An 18816-nucleotide genomic window follows, 5' to 3' on the forward strand; every position below is an offset into this window, starting at 1 on the left:
CTTGATCCGGATATGTACAGGCGCATGTTGAAAGGTAGAGTACCCCCCTTGTATTATGTCAAAGTTTTCCAAATAAATAGCTATCCAAAAAAAATCTCTCAAAGATCACTTCGGGTAGTGAGGGTGGATCAGTGGCATATGTCGATGGTGAACTTGCCCAGACCGCATGTTTCTCCAGATGTAGCCACCGAGAATCAGAGATTTGTCTATCGAGTCTCTCACTCAAAAAAAAACTGGATTCAAATCCTCATTCGCTTTAAGTATCAAAATAAAAAGATAATCCCATATTCAAATATTATGCCATTAACCTAGCGTCTAAGTGTGTATATACAATATTGAAGGGGGCTACCATAATTGCGAATTTCTTGCAAAGGATAACCTGGCGCTGGCACTGGCTAAAAATCCAAAGGAGCATCATTATTGCACCAAATGCCCGGGTAGGAGAAAGTTTGGAATTGAGTCACGAATGAAATATATGTGTCCGCAGCTGTTACACCGCATCGAGCCTTGCATTATCTGCGTCTAATATAATGTCAGAAGAATGATAAGACCGAAACAGGACAAATACAGGTGCATACCTCCAATAAAAGCGTATGTAGGTCACGAAGGATCTGGTCATTTTCAGGCGCATTCGGATTTTCAATATTCGGTTTCTGTTCGGGGAGAAGATTATTTCCTAGCTATTAATTAAAGTCAGTAGACTAACTTGATGAGCTTAGCAAAAAAAAGATACCAAACACATACTTCTCGGGATGTAGTCAATAGAGCAGGCCAATCAATTCTCGGCAGTATGTTGTAGATGAACTCAGGACTGAATTCAATATCCTCGTGAACGAGTTCAAGTGGTAGTTCATCAGTCTGCTGGTCGAAATGAAGCGGGAAGCAGTTGGGGGTAGAGGCACAAGCCTTGACGGTGCATTGAACGAAGTTTGTCGTGAGAAGTTTCATATCTTGGCAGGTTAGCTATAATAGGCAACTAGAGAAGAAGTATGTGGTTTTAGCGGAAATTGGTAAAAAAAATTACAGTAAATATAAAAAAGTCACAATATTGGGCGTCGAAAAATTGTCGAATTTCATGTGAAATGCCGTGGTCAGTTTTTCCTTGCGGCTGGACTTAGGTAAGATACTACCGACAGAGCCCATCGCTAGTAAGTTTATCAACTAGTTTTCGTTTTGAGAGTTCTGTTCTTTATCCAACAGCACTTTAAATAGCACGCTAAATTTCGCTTTAATCTATTTGGCTATCGGTCTCGATCCGATTCATCGTGCTTCGTCGTCAGCTCACCGTTCAGCTCGCATCATGTCCACTAGCAGCAACCTCGTTCAGCCCACCCCCAAGCGAGAATTTCCCTTGTCATCAGCGATCCAGGATGTTTCTGCCACCGCTGCAGAGAACGAGTCTAACAGTGGCGGTCTTGGACAAAAATCGCAATCAACTACCTCGCTCATGTCATCCACGCTCGTCGGTATATTTGGCTCGAACCTGAGCGACCCTAGCCGAGCCCCTACGCCAGATATTAGCTTACAGGATCGTGTTTCCCCCTCTCCGCTTGACCACAGCAATACCTATAGCAGTGGTGTTGCGCGCGCGAGACAGTTGGCTACCGAAAGTAACCAGAATTCGAAGCTACGACATCGTCGGCACTCCAGTGCGTCGGGCAGTATGTCTTTTGCTGGTGACTCGAAAAAATCCGCCTCCCGCCTGCAATTCATCTGGAGATGCAGCCTATTGTTTTCTCTCGGTGTGGCCTATGGCCATTTGCTTACACAGCTGCAAGATAATCATTTTGTAACAACCACTACTTTGGATGTCGAGCCCATGGGCAGTTTCACGTTGAGCTGGGGGATTCTCGGATTATTATCAGGTGCTCTGTTGCCTCTTATTGATTACATGCTACCCGAAGTTATGGGTCCTCGGCTTTCGGTCACAAATACCTCAGAGGGCTCTGCTACGGCACTGTATCCTATTTTGAGGGCCGTAGGCGTTTTCATAGGGGTATCCTACGGAGTAGTAAGTAGTGTATTTCACATTGTTTAGTTGTTTTGCTAATGTTTCTTCCAGCGTCACTTGCCTTGGACGTCTACTCTGCAAGGAGCGCTCACGATAACAGCCTTGAATCCTTTGCTATGGTTCATGATTGATACTACAGTCAATGGCTTTCTACTTTCCTCGTTAACCGCTATTGCCGGCTCTTCCTGTCTTGCTTGGCTCTATCCTAGCCATCTGCCGTATGTGATTTGTTCCTCTTTTCCCCTCTTTTCTCCTTTTAGTTCTGACAAGCATAGATCTTCATCGGAGTGGTCTGAGGATTATATTTCAGTTATCACTTGGATAGCTTCCATATTTTTCTGTGGATCCATATGCTTTGGGGCGATTGGTCGCAAGCTACTGGGCAACTCCACAGAAGTCTAGCTTTTGAGATTCAATGTTTTTACGTAATCCGGCGTTTGATTTCCATATAACTTTTCATTTCAGGTTTTGTTTGCATTTAATTCCTTTTATTATTTTTTGGTACATTTATTTTTCTCGCTTGTAAAGTGAATCAAGTCGAGAGAGTCGGTCTTGTAAGATCTGGTATATACTCTAACTTGATCCGAGCGTTGAGATTCAATTCCTTGCTATCTGCTTCTTTTTGTTTTTTTTATTTAAGGGGAGAGAGACCGTTTGAAACAGCCGTTTTGAAGCTATATACGGGGATTTAGTTGTATCTTAATCAGGACCGCATCAATGATTTCTGTGCTTTCACAGTTCTGTGAAATTATATATATATAAATATATTTATGTATACATACGTAACCCGTACGATGCGTATACACTTGATATAATGAAATACATTACTGAAAATCCAGTCGAAAAAATATACGTATACAGAAAATTTCTAAACATTTCAACTTTAATGGCCTTGCCTCCAAGGAGCTCATAATCTAGGATCGCACTGCAAGACTAAATCGTGTAGGAGAACAAAGACGACCATTTCTAGGCTCTGATCAGGACATCTATTTGGGTTCAACAGATGGCGTAGTAACAAGAGCCCGCTCTCGACCACCAAAATACCAGTAGTTTACAAAACGACCACCTTGGATAAGCTGTGCAGTTTCATTCACAAAGTGGCAGCCGAATAGAAGATAGTTTACCGGAGTGATTGCCATACTAAGGAAGTCAGACCTAGTTGAGACAAGCATAAAAATAAAATAAACTGAAAGGATTATTAAAACGTACGAGTAGCGCATGAATACTAGAGAGTAAATAATGAGTGATCCAGTCATAGGACCAGAGATCAACGTGGGATCTTTTCTAATATCCATCATGGCGGCAACTGGAATCCCAAAGTTGGAAACAGGTCCTAATTAGGATGTTAGCTGATTGAGTTTTCATAAGTAGACAAATTCGACTTACCCCAGAAATGAGTTGAGCAGATATCTATCCAGACAGGTTGTCAGCATTGCTAACTTAAAATTCCTTCAACATACATCTAAATAATAGTCAGTACACTCTTTCATTAACTAAACTCGAAAAATTTAATCTCTCTATATATGTACATGTACATACATACAAATATATATAATTATTATTGGCAAATTTAACTGATATCGCAGATCATTTCTCACTGGGGAACTTACTTAACAAAGTCTTTCGAAAAAATAAACTTCTGCAGACGCTGAGTCACACTTCCTGAAGACGACGACATGGTTGAATCGCTCTGAAAATATATAATTATCAAAAATATTCAAAATTGAATTTTCACTTTTAGAACTACTCGATCCTTGAAGTTGACCGGGGCTAAGTTGTCCGGTAATGGCTTACCCACTTTTGTTCTCGCTGTGAGTATTTCATTGGATACTCACGTGATTCGAGCCATACCTAGCCATTCGGTTATAGTTTTCGATAGAGAAAACGAATTGATGATTACTGAACTATTCAATTTAATACTCTATCTGCACAATGTACCAAAACCTTCTTCAAGCTAGATCACCCAGTCTGTAAAGTTATAACAACTATCTGATCTAGAGATTTCGCTATAGAACATCAGCCTAGAAACCGCCGCACGACCCTCTGAATCTCCAATAATACTACACAAATATCCTGAGAAAAGCAAATAAACTTTTAAATTCCAAATTAAAACAAGCCCAGATTTAGAATATCGAAAAAATTGAAGTTTACTCGGACAGAACATCGACATCGACATCCTTCCGCCGTAGTGTGAGAACCTGTATGCCATGTCGAGCCTCGTGTCTGATCCATCGACCGCCCGTGATCTCCGTGCCGATTGCCAGACAAACTTTTAGTTCATCAGCGGTTGCTTCTAAAACCTCAATTCCGTTAATAACTCCGCTAATTCTGAGTTCTCCAACAAGCTGCAATCGATAGTTCTTTCGCAAACTACCCGTAGCAACGCCAGAATCGTCTAGCCGCTCGATTTCGTCAATTACAACCTGCCAGATTTTGACAGATCCGCTCCAAGATCCAGACAGAATCATGTCAGAATATGGAACTGCATACAGAGCTGTTATCCAACGAGGGGACGGGGAGGGCGTCTGTAATGCGGTAGTGTTCTGCTCGGCAGACCATTGCGAACCACTTAAAGGTGTATCGAATCCATGCGCAAGTGGCACAACAAAAACAGGCTTCTTCTTGGCCAAGGTCCAAAGAGATATACTTCCATTATCACTTCCACTGACAAAGATGTGGCGATCAACTATCGCAACATGATCAATGCTGCCTTCAGCAAACCTCTTGGAAGCTGTATCCCCGATCGTCACGAATCCAGACCTCTTGTTGTCACTGCCCATACCTACTCCACGGAAGATCAGCTGCGACTCCTCAACAATCTTCCACAGACGAATCGTCCGATCTCGTGATCCGGCAGTTATACATCTCTCTTCGGCAAGAGACGCGATATCGCTGATCGCGTCCTGATGACCGAACAGCGTCTCTACATATGCCAAGCCGTCAATCGACCAGCTCTTAACGGTACGATCGGCACTAGATGAATATAATGTATGAGTACCTCTTCTGAAAACCAGTCCCAGCACAGCATCTCTATGTTGCGTGAATGTCCGGAGATGCTCTAGGGACTCAGCATCAAATACGTTGATTTTATGATCCCCACCACCGGTCACGACGAACTTGCCGTCACTGGAGATGGAAATACATAGAATTTCTTTGTCATGAAATCCTCGCACATACTTGATGCGCTTTCCGGTTGTCAGATCAAACTTAGACAATATCCTGTCTTTAGAAATGGCAAAAACATGTGTTTGCGAGACTGCGACGCCGGTAGCAGACAGCATGGCTTTGTAAGACATGAATTGGCGAATCGGCTGTTTGCAGCTGAATTGGCGAGCAATGAATTTGTAGAGCTTGCCTTGATCTTCGGCCACATCTTGATTTAATCGTGCAGCGAGAATGTCTTTGTCGACATCTCGACCGTCAAAGCCCGTGGATTGATCTGCCAAGTACGAGTGAGCACATTAAAACACAATTAGGGAAACGAGAAAAACAATTACAAACCTATTTCCGACTGAAGATTATCTAAATACTGCTGAGCCAGCCGCCGTCGTTTATCTGCTGCCGACTCGTTGATCTCGTCTTCATTCAAAGACTCAGTTTCGCTATCCTCGTCAGTGTTTTCTTGCGACGTCGAGCTCGAATCCCCAACATCCTGCATATCCTCGTCTTCTGAAGACTCAGGATCAGTAATCTCTTCGTCATCTTCCTCGGCGACCTCATTAACTAGTCGAGGAACCCGCGCAGGCAGTCTAGCATCTGCCATTCTTCCCCTAGAACTTCTGCCAACGGGACCAGCATTACGCTTTCTTTTCTTTGCAAAAAAAGGATCCGACATTATACACAGGCATATATATTACCATATCCAGGTGTACGAGATGTATAATCAACAGTAGGAATATAGCTTCAGATTTTTCTATGTATCCACGGAGAGCAAACGACATGAAAATTGAAAGAATCAGCCGCACGCGTCCTAGAGAGGAAATTAAGCTATTTGTACAGGTAACCATAACTTGATCGAGCGATCATTGAAAGAAGTGTTGTGCGTGGTAAACTATCCAGCTTTTATCATTGAATTCGAACGGAGGAAAGGCGATCAGGGCAAAATCCACATCGTTTTAGCTCTTTCTTTGCACTGTTTCAACCACCAAGTGCTTGTATAATATTTTATAACTCTGATCATGGATGTTATTATCGGAATTACCACCAAGGAGGAGGTGATCGTCGTCACTTCAAAGGCAGCCGTGCGCGGGGTCTCGGTGTTGAAGACTGATGACGACAAAACAAGATTGCTTGCACCGCATGCGTTGCTGGCGTACACTGGAGAAGCTGGTGACACAGGTGAGTTGGATATAGAAAACCAAATATTTACGATTTGATTGGTGTTTAAGAGATTCATGGGTCGCTTGCTGACATATCTGGCCATTAGTTCAGTTCGCCGAGTACATACAGGCAAACATGCAATTGCATGAGATGCGTAATGGAACTGAGTTATCTCCTTCAGCAATTACTTCATTTACACGTAATCAACTAGCGACAAGTTTGCGAAGCCGGGTACGTTTATGTGATTTGGAATCGATGAATTGTTGGTGAGACTGGAATAATCGCTTACATATTGTCTAGAAACCATATCAAGTTAATGTACTGATAGCTGGATATGATATTGCAGAAGGCAAGCCGGAGCTGAACTGGGTGGATTATCTTGCATCACGAGTGAAGATTCCATATGCTGCACATGGATATGCGGCATATTACACTCTATCATTGTTAGATCGATGGCACCGTCCTAATTTGACGTTGGTCGAGGGTATTGATGTTGCAAAAAAATGCGTGGAAGAGCTTCGACGAAGGTTACCGATTGATTTTAAGGGTGTCGATGTAAGTAAATACTGAGAAGAAACGTTCGAATCGTAGAATACTGACTAGATCTGAAGGTGAAAGTGGTAGACAAGGATGGTGTTCGTCTGGTCGAGATTGAAACATTGTGATTGACTTAATTCATAAAGATTACAATTCCGAGTCATAGGATGTTATGTGCAATTGTATATAATAGATGAAAGTCAGTTTAGTGAATATTCTGGTTAGAGACATGAGTAGGTAGACATATCTCTAGAGATAAATAGAGCCGAATGTACAGGGAATAAAACCAAAGCAGAAAGAGAGAAAGAAGCAGTCCAAGCAAATCAATCAAATAGCAAGAACAGTTACCTGGTAAAAAACAATTATGTCGGCCCACTTTGGAGACTGGATATTGATGCAACTTTGGCTCAGTAACCCCTTGGTAAACCAGACAGTGGAGAGGCAATGACAGAGGGAATGACTACATGAGAAAGTCAAAGTCGTCTTATGGTTACAGTTGCACATGGAGGTATTATTAGCAGCAATGTCACAGCAGCTTTACGACTTTTGACCTTCGTTTCTTGTCGGTCGGTCGGTCGGTCGGCATATTAGAACCGAGGAGGGAAATGAGGGCAGGAGACCCAGACTAGCATAGTGGGAGTCAATCTTGTGAGCATCAATACTATGGATAGTGTGAGACCGAATACTCTAAAAGTAGAGCGCGGTGAAAGCCAGCCAGGAGACAAGGAGCCAGCCAAACAAACTAAGAAATAAACATCTCATGTAGAGAAGGCTCTAAGAAGAAAGAAAATGTCCATGAAAGACGCTGGGTCAGTCCAAGTGTGCGCGGCTCAGCAGGACCGTCCACATGAAGGGGCAATACGAAGGAGAAACTTTGGTGGGAACGGTAGCGGAAACTGTGGAGGAAAGTCTGGCCTAAGCCCAGGCGCGATATCTGTTTTTGATGCTGACGGTAAGAGGAGTGACTTGGAGGCAAAGATCGGTCAGTCATGGCGCAGATCAGCGGTTCTCTCATGCTGCCCGTGAACTGCCCGAGAGCAAAGCGTATGCTGAACGCTATCAAAAGCGACCGACAGGAGAGATATCACCACCACCACCCTCAGTCGGACCCAGAATCCAGTCCGCACTTAGCAGTCTCAGTCAGCCAAAAGTTCAGGCCTCCGCACCACCAATGCACACTCTTGTCGGACCTCCTCCACAACCGACGATAGTGCGGCTCATCCCTTTCTTTGGACGGACCCGTTCGCTGTTAGTGACCAGCGAGTGGACGAGGAGCAAGCCGAGGACTGACGGACAGGCAGACAGAATCAAGAGCAAGCTGCTGCTGGAACAGGATGGGAAACTTTTGGAGCTGGTGACGGATTGACCGCTGCTGGGCTTGCCCCTCTGTTGATTGCACACTTGTTCGGGTGTAGCTGTGCTCAGCGAGCCTTTCTTTGTCTGATTTTCTGCTCGGTCCCTCTCCGACAATCACTACCTGTCGAGGGATTGCTTTCGATACCGAACTCCTTCGTTCGTGCAATATTTGTAGGGCCACTTCTGCTCTTTCCATTTTGCACCTCTTTTCCGGCTGTCTATCGTCGACTTGATCTCCTTCTTGCTTTCCTCATAATCTTTCTCGTTCCTCTGATTTCTCATTCTCCGCCATCACCTCTTTCCTCCCTCCCATTCTCTCCTCAAACTGTTCCTGTCCACTAGCCGTCTGCAAACTCTGCCTAGCGGCACCTCTCGGGTCCCATGCTGCCTATAGACGCTCAAGCAGGCTCGCAGGGTCAGCAGCACCTGCTCCCGGCTCAGCAAGTTTACTATGCTCCTGTACTCGGCGCTCCTATTGCCCAGTACGGTATTCCCCAGGACTACGGCATGATCAACGCTCTACAGGTTCAGCAACAACATCAACAGATCCAACAACAGCAGATCCAACAACAGCAGATCCAACAACAGCAGATCCAACTCCACCACCATCTCCAACAACAACAGCAGCATGCCTCTCAACCACTGCAGTACATTTCTCAAATTACTCAGCAACAGCCTGCTATGTCGGATCCGAATCCTGTCGATGAGTGTGCGCGGTCTCTAAATCTTACTCACGCACATGTTGCGGTTCTTGAGCTTGCATTTGCGGAAAACAGCAGACCCAAAGCTTCTGCTCGCAACTCCGTTGCGTCACAGCTGCGCATTACACCAAAAGCTGTCCAGGTATGTCTAGATCTGCCATCTCTGTCTTATGATAGTCTCTGTTACAATTTCTTCCTTCCGTCTCCTCTGGTTTGCTCTCTGATCTGCAGGGATACTAGGTTTTTTGTACACCAAAACTACCAAATCATCCCTGGATTCGGCCAGAATCGAGGGGCTGGAGAATGGTCTAAGCCGCGCCATATCTGAATATTGTCGGGACTGAACTACAGCAAGGCAGAAGGTCGAGCACTCTGTATGGCTTTGTTCAAGCTAGAGTTTTAGAGCTCAGAAAATATTTACTCAGCTCAATTAACTCACGCGTCGTCTTGCTTGCTGTATCCCTACACCACCTGTCTGTTCTGGGCCAAAATGTCAGCTAGCTTGAGCACGTGCTCTGGCTCTGACTCTGGCTACCTTCTCCATCTCTTGCTTTTCAGACTTCTAATCCATGATCGGAGTTGATATTCAAAGTCCAGAGTTCGAAGAATATGTGTATTACTCTGCTGGATCCTGGCGAATTTTAATTGTGGTTTCTAACTAGTGGCTTCTAGATATGGTTTCAAGAGCGTCGTCGCCGTGCAAAGGATGAGAAACAGATTGAATCCTCTCGCGTGGAGATGATCTTGAGGCAGGCCTCGGACGCATCCATGTTTGCTTCTTCGAATATGTCTCCTCCTAATCCGACTGCTAATGAGCACGTCACATGCTCTGCTAGAAGTGGCCAAAATCAGTCTGGCCGCGTTCAAAGTCAACCAAATACTCCACCGCACTCCACACCAGAAGCTGATTTAAATGCCACCAAAGTCGGCTCGACTGCTGCGCATCCTCCTGCTACACCTACACAGACACCAAGTCAACGAGCGTCAACACTGATCAGTCGTTCCCAACCTCCAGCTCAGCAGACGCCAGTCACGCCCGCGCAGAGGATTGGGACGGACTCGTCATCGACACCTAAATATGCCTCTCCCTCGGAAGCTTCTTATGCTTCTCTTGAACGTTCGGTTGCTGCTGCTGCCGAGGCCGCAAAAAAGGCAGCTGTCATGGCAGTGCAGTCTCCATATGCAGGCATTGTTGCTAATGGTTCCGGCTATTATTTTTCTCCTGTTGTACAGTCGCCAGCCTATGGAACTCCAGTCCATGGAACCCCTATGATGTCTCCCTTTCTACAGACAATTTCTCCACATCCCATGGCCAGTCCTATACAAATGATTCCCCTGCAGCGCACTTACTCTACACCTATAGGTAATGAGCCAGATAACCAGATACAGCAGCGGCAATTATTCCTTCAACAGCAGCTTCAGCAGCAGCTGCTGCTCCATGCTCAACAATCCATGGCTGTGCGTCAGATTGATCCCACACAACAACAACAACAATTACATCTACAGCAGCAACAACAACAACAACAACAACAACAACAACAACAGCATATGGTAATGCAAGACATGTTCGGCATTCCACAGAGCACTCTAAATGAATCCAAAGTTGCGGCGCGTCGTCGTCGGCAAGGCCCTCCTCCTGTGCGATTACACCGATCACATAGTTATTCGACGCCACTACAACCCGGAATGCTTACTCCACCAACTACGATACCTGGATATCCAGTCATTCTAACAGAAGTAGACGGAAAAGCTGTTTTCCAGTACGACAACATGACGGCATCGACGGAAGTTGGATCTGGCGCCGAAGTTTCAAGCGAACCTGACTCACTTCGAAGCTCCATGCGACGATCTAAGAGCGTTTCCTTTGTTCAGAGCCAGCCACCCGTCATGAGGAGTCGGAAGCTCAGTGTTACTGGTCGAGCTACGGGCCACGGCAGTCATGGCTCGAGTATCAGTTCACTTAGCAATGACAGTGGTGCCGTATCTCCGGTGTTAATGACGCCGACGTCGTCCGTGTCAACCACACTACAAGAGATGGAGATCGACGAGACTGGTGAATCTGGGCGGGAGAGTAAACGAATGCGGTCCATTTCTGATAGCGATACCAGCGAGGAGAAGCCTGTAGTAGCAGAAGAGAGCTCCGATAAAAGTGCTTTGCAGACCCCTGAGCAGCAGAGGCCAGGCTCGTCAGGCAGTAGACACAAGTTTCCCCATCGTCTTTATCTTGACACAACTTCTACTGGTGCCGCGATCATTGCCTCACCGGCTACTATGTATGACGTTTCATCGCTTTCCAACACGCCACTGGTGACGCCAATCACTGAGTCGCCGTTTTCTGCGCGTCCGCTTGAGTTCTCTTTATCCGAGGGTCCGACGCCATTAGCGCTTTCAACTCCGATCTCCGAAGTCACGAACTTCGATGACCTTAGAACAAATCTTGGCCATGATGGCGTTTTCTTCCACGATATGCATGCCACGGCTGCTGAGCTCTTCATGTCGGATGGTCTAGCATGTGGTTCGGATCTCGACTCCACTGCTCCACTGATGAGCACTTTTACAGAAATACATGATCATCAACCAGCTGAGGTCTTGAGTCCACCACTTGATGATCTTGCTGTTCATGGATTTAGAGACAATCATGAATAGATCAACGGTATGCATTGTCGATTGCCTTACACTCATCATCATTTTGTGTCGTCCACTTGTGCATGTTCTTAGACTTATCCTGAATTTGTTTTTCATTTGCATCTGTCTTCTCGTCGTGCTTATTTTACCCCGATATAAAATGTTTTGATTTATCTGGTTTTTGGGTCTACAGTTATTATTTTACTACTCATTCACTTTTCCGCCCATTATTCATTTCATTTACTTGCTTTGTTATTAGTTTAATCTACGATACTTCCTTTTTGACATCCATCCACTCCTTATGAAATGCTTAGGACTTCGCTAAATCAGACTCCGAAATAAGACTAGATAACTTATATTACAAATACATATTCAAAGCAACAAAACCTGCTGAAACTAATTTTACAAGCCCAATCAAAAAACAACAAAAAAGACAAATGCAAGATATACTAAACGAAAACAAAGTCGTGCCTATCCCAATTCCTTCTCCAGCCTTTTTCAAATGAGCGTCATCGCCATCGTCATATTCAACCACAGTTAACAAACCCGAAATCTTCATATACATCATGCTTGCTCGTTTGCTGTAGTAGTAGTAGTAGTACACACCCTGGTGCTCCTCTTCAAATATTTCTCTGGAGCTCTAATTTAAAAATCCTTTACATCCCGCAGATCCACAGAGACAAGGAATCCGCTCATCTGAATTAACCTCTCGCTCAAACTTGTAATCATACGTCAACTCCTCATCTAATTCTCTTGTTAACACATCGTTCCTGACCGCCATCTGTCACCGATACTTACTTGCGGAAACATCTCGTAGCGCATAAATCACAATCCGTTTCTGGCCCTCAACTTTTATAATTTTCGCCGTACAACTAGGCGTGCACGAATGATTAATAAATCGAGCTATGCCACCCCTCTTGGTGGCATCGACCACCGTGCTCTCATCGATCCGGAAAAGATAACTGCTTCCAATGCCATTTCGCAAGTACCGGCGCTCTCGCATATCTGCCACGGGTTGCCGAATCACTTCGCCAACATACTCGATAATCATGTCGTTTGCTGCAATGCTTTCCATTGCATATAGTCCCCAATTATGAATTGCAGACCGTGCAAATCTAACCGGCTTCTTACGCTTCTTCAGTTGATTAAATCGCAACACGTCTGAAACATCTGAGTCTGTAGTAGAGAAAAGCTGTTTCTGAAGATTGATATCAGCAACTAAACGACGATTGTTAATACGACTCAACCGCGATGAAGTATTATCTTTTTCAGTGCCGGTGTCCGGCTGAGTGAGCTTAGTACTATCCGATGCCGTCTCTACATGGGCTGCATCAGTAGGATCTATAGTATCTTCACTGGGGGCGATAGCATGAATTCCATCACCATTGACTTCTGAATGCAGTAAAGCATCAGCCTGTTTCTTCTTGCGAAGTCGCGCTCGATGCTCAAGGTATTCAGTCTTGTCTGTTTCAGGAATTCGATAATACCCTTCAGTACGCGCACATCCAGATGGATTAATTCGTTCATATTCATCTTCGCGAGGGATAATCTTTTTCGTGATTCCTCGTCGTGGAGCTCCAAGTCTGTCACCATAGAAATTGGCCTTGATTTCCTTCTGGCGCCAAGCCCAAAATTCAACTTCCCCAATCCGTGGATCTGGTTTGGCGTCATCCAGTGCTCGCTGAAGAAATTCAAAATCTTCTGCATCAGTCACTAAATCTTGCACTTCGTCTAAATCAAATATCCTGTCCATATCCACCGCAGATTCTGTTATTATTGGTAATGGATCCCAATAAATATTGTCTACATCAGAATTCACGTCGTTATCAACGGCCATTTCATCCTCAGGTGTTGGAAGCTGTTGAACAATCTCCTTCTCGTCAGATTCGGCAGCAGCAAGTCCTGTCTCCTTCTTGATCTTCTTGGACTTCGACTTCTTGGTAGGCGGTGGAGCTACCATCTCGTCGTCGTCCTCAGATGAAGTGAAATCAACTACTCGTTTAGATTTCTTCATGACACTTTTGACTTTCCTCTCTTTTGCAGATACCGTACTGGCCAATAACTCATCTTCTAAAGATGATTTATCCGCCGCAATCTCTTTCGAGTCGATATTCAGATTAGAATCGATATCGGACTCCATCTCAGCACCTTGATCTTCCATGTCTTCATCTAGATCTTTGTCCTCATCTTCCTGATCTGAAGAAAATCGATTTAGACGGTGTGCCATAGGTCGTGCCTTGCTCACTGTTAGTCGCCCCATTTTGGGCGATTTTTTTGTACCAGACACAGATAAATCGGTCGACTTCTTTGCATTCCGCTTCTTAAAGCGGGGTAAAAGAGGTAACTTCCCTGAATACTGGTGAATTTCAATACCCGATCCTTGGTTAACAGCATTAACAGAGAATTCTGCTTTCGCTAATTCCTTTGGTCTAGATATCTCAAGTGTCTCAGGAAGCTCAGACTTAACCGAATCTGGTCTTGGTACAACAGGTAACTTCGACGGGTCCAAAAGATCATAAATAATAGGTACTGTAACACGCTCCTTGATATCTTTTTGAAGCATATCGTGGAGCTCCTTTAAAATCAAGTTTGTGGCATCCTGGATCATATCTCCCTTCGATTTAATTCTCGGCTTTTCAACTGTGTTGCGAGTCCTAGTAGATGAGCGCGCAGTTGCTGACGAATGGCGCGGTTCTGGTGATCGCGACGTTGAGCGAGAATCAGTCTTCTTGACGACATTTCTCGGTATGTTGAGGTCCATATTCATTCGACATCGGAATCTGCTCATAGTTCGTCCATCCATATGTCTAAAACAAGCCTTAGCTTCAACATCATCGTCAAATACAACGTAGAAGCCAGCAAGCTCTCTGCCTCCAGGATGGTATCTATGCCGGAGTTCGAGGTGACTTGGCAGAGATGTTTTGACGACATAAACTGAAACCCAATCGTAATCGGCTAAAAAATCTTTTATATCAGATGCATACACCATCGCGACAGGCACGTATCTGTCTGAAACAAAAATAAATGGACGCGCACCAATAAGTCCAAATAAGCCATCTTCGCGAGAAGAAGAGGTCAAAGGAACTAGATCTTTTGTCTTCGAAGATTGCTGCAAAGAAGGTTTTACTTCATCACGATCTAGCACTTTCGGAAGAGGTGCTGGCTTTGATGTATTTTCAAGCAGCTGCTTCTCTTGTGCCCTGATCAGTTCTGAAATAAGTTTAGAACAGATGCTACCATCATCATCGAATTGAACATCCACCGTATCCAAACCGACCATGATTTTACCGTCTTGGCCATCTTTCAAAGCCTTCTTGGCCGCATGATGACCAGACAAAAAATCAACCTCCTTTACCTTTTTTCCATTTTTGCCAATTGTCGTGCGAGTGTTATTCCGAAACTGAATCAGACACATCCCCATAGACGCACCTGTAATTGTATCTTTTTGCATTGTGAATTTCTGAAAGTCGCCATATTTTTTAAATTGCAAAGCTAAGGTATTTTCAGTAGCTAATTTGGAGAAATTAGAAACAAGAATTTGACATGGAGGTTGAGGACCAATTGAATGAGAATCATATGAATACTTAAGACTATGTAAAGATGTGAGAAACGCTTTCCGGCGAGAACGAACATTTCCAGAATGAGGATAGCGGTTCAGGAGCACTCTGGGATCTAGAACGGGAGTAGATTGTGAGGAATCCTTGGTACGATAAGTGGGAATTTTTCCTTTACTTTTGGATTTATCCAGATCTGGATCATAATCAATAATGTAAGATTTTCCAAGAAGCTCCAACGCAGAAGATGGCAAAAGGACTTCACTGTGAGAGGATTCGAGCTTGCTAGATGAATTCTCAGAGTCGTTTCCAGGCGCTTTCTCAGAAGATACGGCGGATAGCTGAACTTCAGATGTCTTGTCGCGAACAAATTGATCAGCGTCATCATCGGGAGGCGACGAATGAGAGCTTGAAGAATTGACAGATGAATTTGTCGAGCCACCTGAGGGCGTAGATGTTAAAGGACGAGAAGGCCTTTGGGAAATTCGTGTGTCGCTTGCCGAACTAGGCTGATTTTTGTCTCCTAGAAATGGACGATCCGATTGAGAATTGCGAGTCTGCATTGAGACTTCCCGGTCTCGGTCACCATCATGACTTCTATCAAGTGCAAATGGCCGCGCCCGTGAACTTTCAATGTCCCGGTCTCGACTTGGATCTTGATCACGTTCACGACCTCTCTCAAGCTCATAGATATAATGCCTTCCCTTCTCTCTATCTTGATCTCGAGAATACTCACTTTCCCTACTTCGGTCCCTGTCTCGCTGTCTTACTCTGTCTCTGCTCTCCCATTCACGTTCTCGTTCTCGTTCTCGTTCGCGTTCTCGTTCCCTCGACCTCTCTCTCTCACGTTCTCGGCGACTATCGCGTGAACTGTATCTATCGTAGCCGTCACGAGAAGAATAAGAACGATCCAATCTCTCAGACTGATCACGAGAGGATGGACGTCGTGGAGACAGATCTCGACGCATAGAGGCAGGCTCCCTTGTAGAGACAATTACCGTTCTGCTTGAAACTCTGTCAGATTTAGTAGACACCAGACTCCTAGATTCGGTATGATTGAGTCTCGAAGACTCGATATCAGCGCTACTGGGGCGACGGTAAGAATCACCACCATTGTGGGAGAAGGAAGAGGAGCTTGGGTGATGATGACGGTGAAGGTGATTGCGAGATTCAGGAAGAGACGATGAATCCACCACACGATCTGGAAAAAAGGCGGCCAAATCTGCCTTTGACGAAGACCTCGTAGCAGAAGGCTTTGAGCCGGTCGTAGCAAGGCCCGAAGACAAATCCGGGCCAGCGCGAACAGGTCGCGGCGGAGGCATCGCGAGAAGCCTGCTAGACGCGCTAAACCGATAAAAGCTATCGCACAAAAATAATTGCGATATGCTGTCGGTAGCCGAGTAACAGGCTGCTTAAAACCAAATACAACTAGTCAATTTAGTTATTGTGAACCGGAAAACAGAATTTATAACTATTCCACAAAGACAAAGGTCCATCAGGGAAGCTAATTACAAGGGATTGATTGAACCGGGACTAAAAACCGCGACTTTTGGGTACATCCCAGACTGCCATGCGTACACTTCGGCACGTTCACGTGCATTACCCTGATTTTACATACTGGAGCAAAATCTTTCCCAGAACTAGAAAATTATTCTCAAAGACATAGAAAATCGTATGAATTGTAGTGCCTACGACAAGAAGAGCACATAATGGATAGCACGAGTCTAAGCTACAAGGAGGGATACTTGACGATTAACGGATCGCTCTCGGATCATCTGCTGGAGCTTGCCGCGTACGTCGATGTGCTCAATGGTTTTGTCGCAGAGTCAGACGAGCAGTTAGGACCTTTAACCTCACAAATTGCACCTTTAGTTGCAGATGATGAACAAGTAGCGGATGAAAAGTATGCAGAAGCTATTGGATTTTTCTTCAATGCGGCGGGATCACTTACAAAGGCGTCAGAAAAAGGTGAGATAATTGCAGATTACGAAGACAATAGCATGGTCCAGTCCTACTGACATCAATTGTCCTTAGATTTTGAAACCGCTTATAATCTGGTCATTCATGTAATCACATTGGTTCCTACCAACCAGAGATCTCATTTGGAAACTCTACTAGCTTTACTTAGGGATGCTAGTCAGACATTACCACTTCCTACTCTCTCGGTCCTCACAAATGTATTCAATCTTCTCACTCCTGATTCCCCTGACAGACAAGTTGTGTTTTGGACCGTTGTCAAGGTCTGTGTAGACACAGACAAGTTGGATCTTTTACTACCGCAGCTGAAACAATTTCCTACCTGGTTTGAGGAATGGTCTTTGGACGCGGCCGCCCAGATCAAGTTCTTGACGGAGATCGCACTGGCTCTCGAGTCGGTCGAATCGAAGTATGTTCTCAAGTATTTGCAGGAAGCTCACTCAGTCGCTCTCTCTTCAAGCATTTCTATTAATGTAGAATCAAGCTTGAAACTAGTTCTCTGCTCTTTGAGAGATATAGCGTTTAGCGAGTACGAGTCGATTTTGATTGCAATTGGAGCAGCAGCCATTCCTTCCGATCTTCTAGAGCTACTCAAGATTTTTGTTTCCGGTACATTATCTGAGTTTAGAGCCTTCATCGCTTCGAACCCTACAACACTTTCAACCTATTCCCTTTCCGAAGAGGATCTGACAACGAAGATTCGACTACTCACTCTAGCTTCCCTTGCTGCCTCTTCGCCCAACTTGACAGTAGTTTACTCTGCTATTACTTCTGCTTTGCTGATTTCTGAGGAAGATGTCGAACTATGGATCATCGATGTAATCCGGGCAGGGCTCTTGGAGGGCAAGATGTCACAGTTAGAAGGCAAACTGTTCATTCATCGGGTAGCTACCCGTACTTTTGGCGAACCTGAATGGCGTGAGATTGCTCGTCGGCTAGACGCGTGGAGGACAAATTTGCGTGATATCCAGGGAGTTGTACGGAACGCCCGAGTTTCGGTCGAACACAAGGTGTCTGCTATTAATCTAGAAAAAGAGAAAACTGCGCTTGTCAACGGAGATGCGGTAGCCGCCTAATATCCAAGTCCACATGCAGATTGAATGAATTATTTTCAAAGAGAATGGTAGATCCAGTCTTGTCATTTACGCTATTATGGGGGAAATTATTGTTATCTTTTTTTTTTGTTCTGTAATATTTAGCCTGTGTGAACGCATCCATGTATTAAATATTAGTGAATACGTTGTTAGTAAATGCTGTCCTTGCCTTTGTTTAGCTGCTATTGTTTGCAGAAAGCATAACTGTGTCTGAATTTTACATTTATGTCCTCACGTGGCGGAAGCATCCTCTTAACAATGTTCATTTTTTATTTGTTTATCGCGACTAGATTTGCGACCGGAATCTGTGAAAGCCTGAATTCTGCTCAATTGAATCTCTGTGTTTACAACATGTTTTGTATGCGTGTCCGTTCTCCTCCTCGACTTTTCTGGAAGTCGTCACTCATTGGCACTTCCCGTCTCTGTCTCCGCGGTCGCGTCGCTCCATTGCTCACCACTGGTCGCGCGTTTTCTGCGCAGGCAGCCCTGCGCGCAGACAAGCCGCCAGCGAAGTCGACTACACCGCCAAAGCGCTCTACAGACCCTTCACGGCAGCCTCCCGCATGGTGGAAACTGGTTGGAATTGCACTAGGAGCCTCTGCTATATTTTATTTAATCACTCGTTCAATGAGAGAAGGTAT

The 18816-nt window shown here is 44.8% G+C and overlaps 8 protein-coding genes across 8 annotated transcripts; 4 read left to right on the forward strand and 4 right to left on the reverse strand.

The window, feature by feature from the left end:
* Positions 1-417: 417 nt before the first annotated feature.
* V1516DRAFT_696385 (uncharacterized protein) lies at positions 418-948 on the reverse strand (the record flags this gene model as incomplete). Its single annotated transcript, XM_066924037.1, has 3 exons — positions 418-522; positions 579-680; positions 745-948. The coding sequence occupies 3 exons, from the start codon at positions 946-948 to the stop codon at positions 418-420; spliced, it is 411 nt and encodes a 136-aa protein (XP_066776944.1).
* Positions 949-1128: 180 nt separating this feature from the next.
* Positions 1129-2792, forward strand: V1516DRAFT_677436 (insulin-induced protein-domain-containing protein). Its single transcript, XM_066922586.1, has 3 exons — positions 1129-2011; positions 2063-2229; positions 2287-2792. Exons 1-3 carry the CDS (start codon positions 1301-1303, stop codon positions 2411-2413), a joined length of 1005 nt encoding a protein of 334 aa, XP_066776945.1. The 5' UTR covers positions 1129-1300; the 3' UTR covers positions 2414-2792.
* V1516DRAFT_677440 (uncharacterized protein) lies at positions 2730-3778 on the reverse strand. The gene is made up of 5 exons (XM_066922587.1): positions 3622-3778; positions 3472-3473; positions 3398-3421; positions 3221-3344; positions 2730-3151 (listed from the first exon to the last, which is right to left on the reverse strand). The coding sequence occupies exons 1-5, from the start codon at positions 3687-3689 to the stop codon at positions 2998-3000; spliced, it is 372 nt and encodes a 123-aa protein (XP_066776946.1). The 5' UTR covers positions 3690-3778; the 3' UTR covers positions 2730-2997.
* V1516DRAFT_677444 (WD40-repeat-containing domain protein) lies at positions 3779-5999 on the reverse strand. The gene is made up of 2 exons (XM_066922588.1): positions 5513-5999; positions 3779-5450 (listed from the first exon to the last, which is right to left on the reverse strand). The coding sequence occupies exons 1-2, from the start codon at positions 5844-5846 to the stop codon at positions 4159-4161; spliced, it is 1626 nt and encodes a 541-aa protein (XP_066776947.1). The 5' UTR covers positions 5847-5999; the 3' UTR covers positions 3779-4158.
* Positions 6000-6018: 19 nt separating this feature from the next.
* On the forward strand, positions 6019-7404 carry V1516DRAFT_432780 (nucleophile aminohydrolase). Its single transcript, XM_066919028.1, has 4 exons — positions 6019-6349; positions 6438-6562; positions 6632-6886; positions 6943-7404. Exons 1-4 carry the CDS (start codon positions 6190-6192, stop codon positions 6994-6996), a joined length of 594 nt encoding a protein of 197 aa, XP_066776948.1. The 5' UTR covers positions 6019-6189; the 3' UTR covers positions 6997-7404.
* A 1016-nt stretch (positions 7405-8420) lies between these two features.
* On the forward strand, positions 8421-11367 carry V1516DRAFT_433439 (uncharacterized protein). The gene is made up of 3 exons (XM_066919029.1): positions 8421-9067; positions 9598-10630; positions 11176-11367. The coding sequence occupies exons 1-3, from the start codon at positions 8606-8608 to the stop codon at positions 11202-11204; spliced, it is 1524 nt and encodes a 507-aa protein (XP_066776949.1). The 5' UTR covers positions 8421-8605; the 3' UTR covers positions 11205-11367.
* A 513-nt stretch (positions 11368-11880) lies between these two features.
* On the reverse strand, positions 11881-16598 carry V1516DRAFT_432629 (uncharacterized protein). The gene is made up of 2 exons (XM_066919027.1): positions 12349-16598; positions 11881-12294 (listed from the first exon to the last, which is right to left on the reverse strand). Exons 1-2 carry the CDS (start codon positions 16424-16426, stop codon positions 12191-12193), a joined length of 4182 nt encoding a protein of 1393 aa, XP_066776950.1. The 5' UTR covers positions 16427-16598; the 3' UTR covers positions 11881-12190.
* A 171-nt stretch (positions 16599-16769) lies between these two features.
* On the forward strand, positions 16770-18466 carry V1516DRAFT_677454 (uncharacterized protein). Its single transcript, XM_066922589.1, has 2 exons — positions 16770-17072; positions 17139-18466. The coding sequence occupies exons 1-2, from the start codon at positions 16814-16816 to the stop codon at positions 18155-18157; spliced, it is 1278 nt and encodes a 425-aa protein (XP_066776951.1). The 5' UTR covers positions 16770-16813; the 3' UTR covers positions 18158-18466.
* The last annotated feature ends 350 nt before the right edge of the window (positions 18467-18816 follow it).

Source organism: Lipomyces oligophaga, assembly GCF_038497815.1.
Source record: "Lipomyces oligophaga strain CBS 7107 unplaced genomic scaffold V1516scaffold_5, whole genome shotgun sequence".
Lineage (NCBI taxonomy): Eukaryota > Fungi > Ascomycota > Lipomycetes > Lipomycetales > Lipomycetaceae > Lipomyces > [Lipomyces] oligophaga.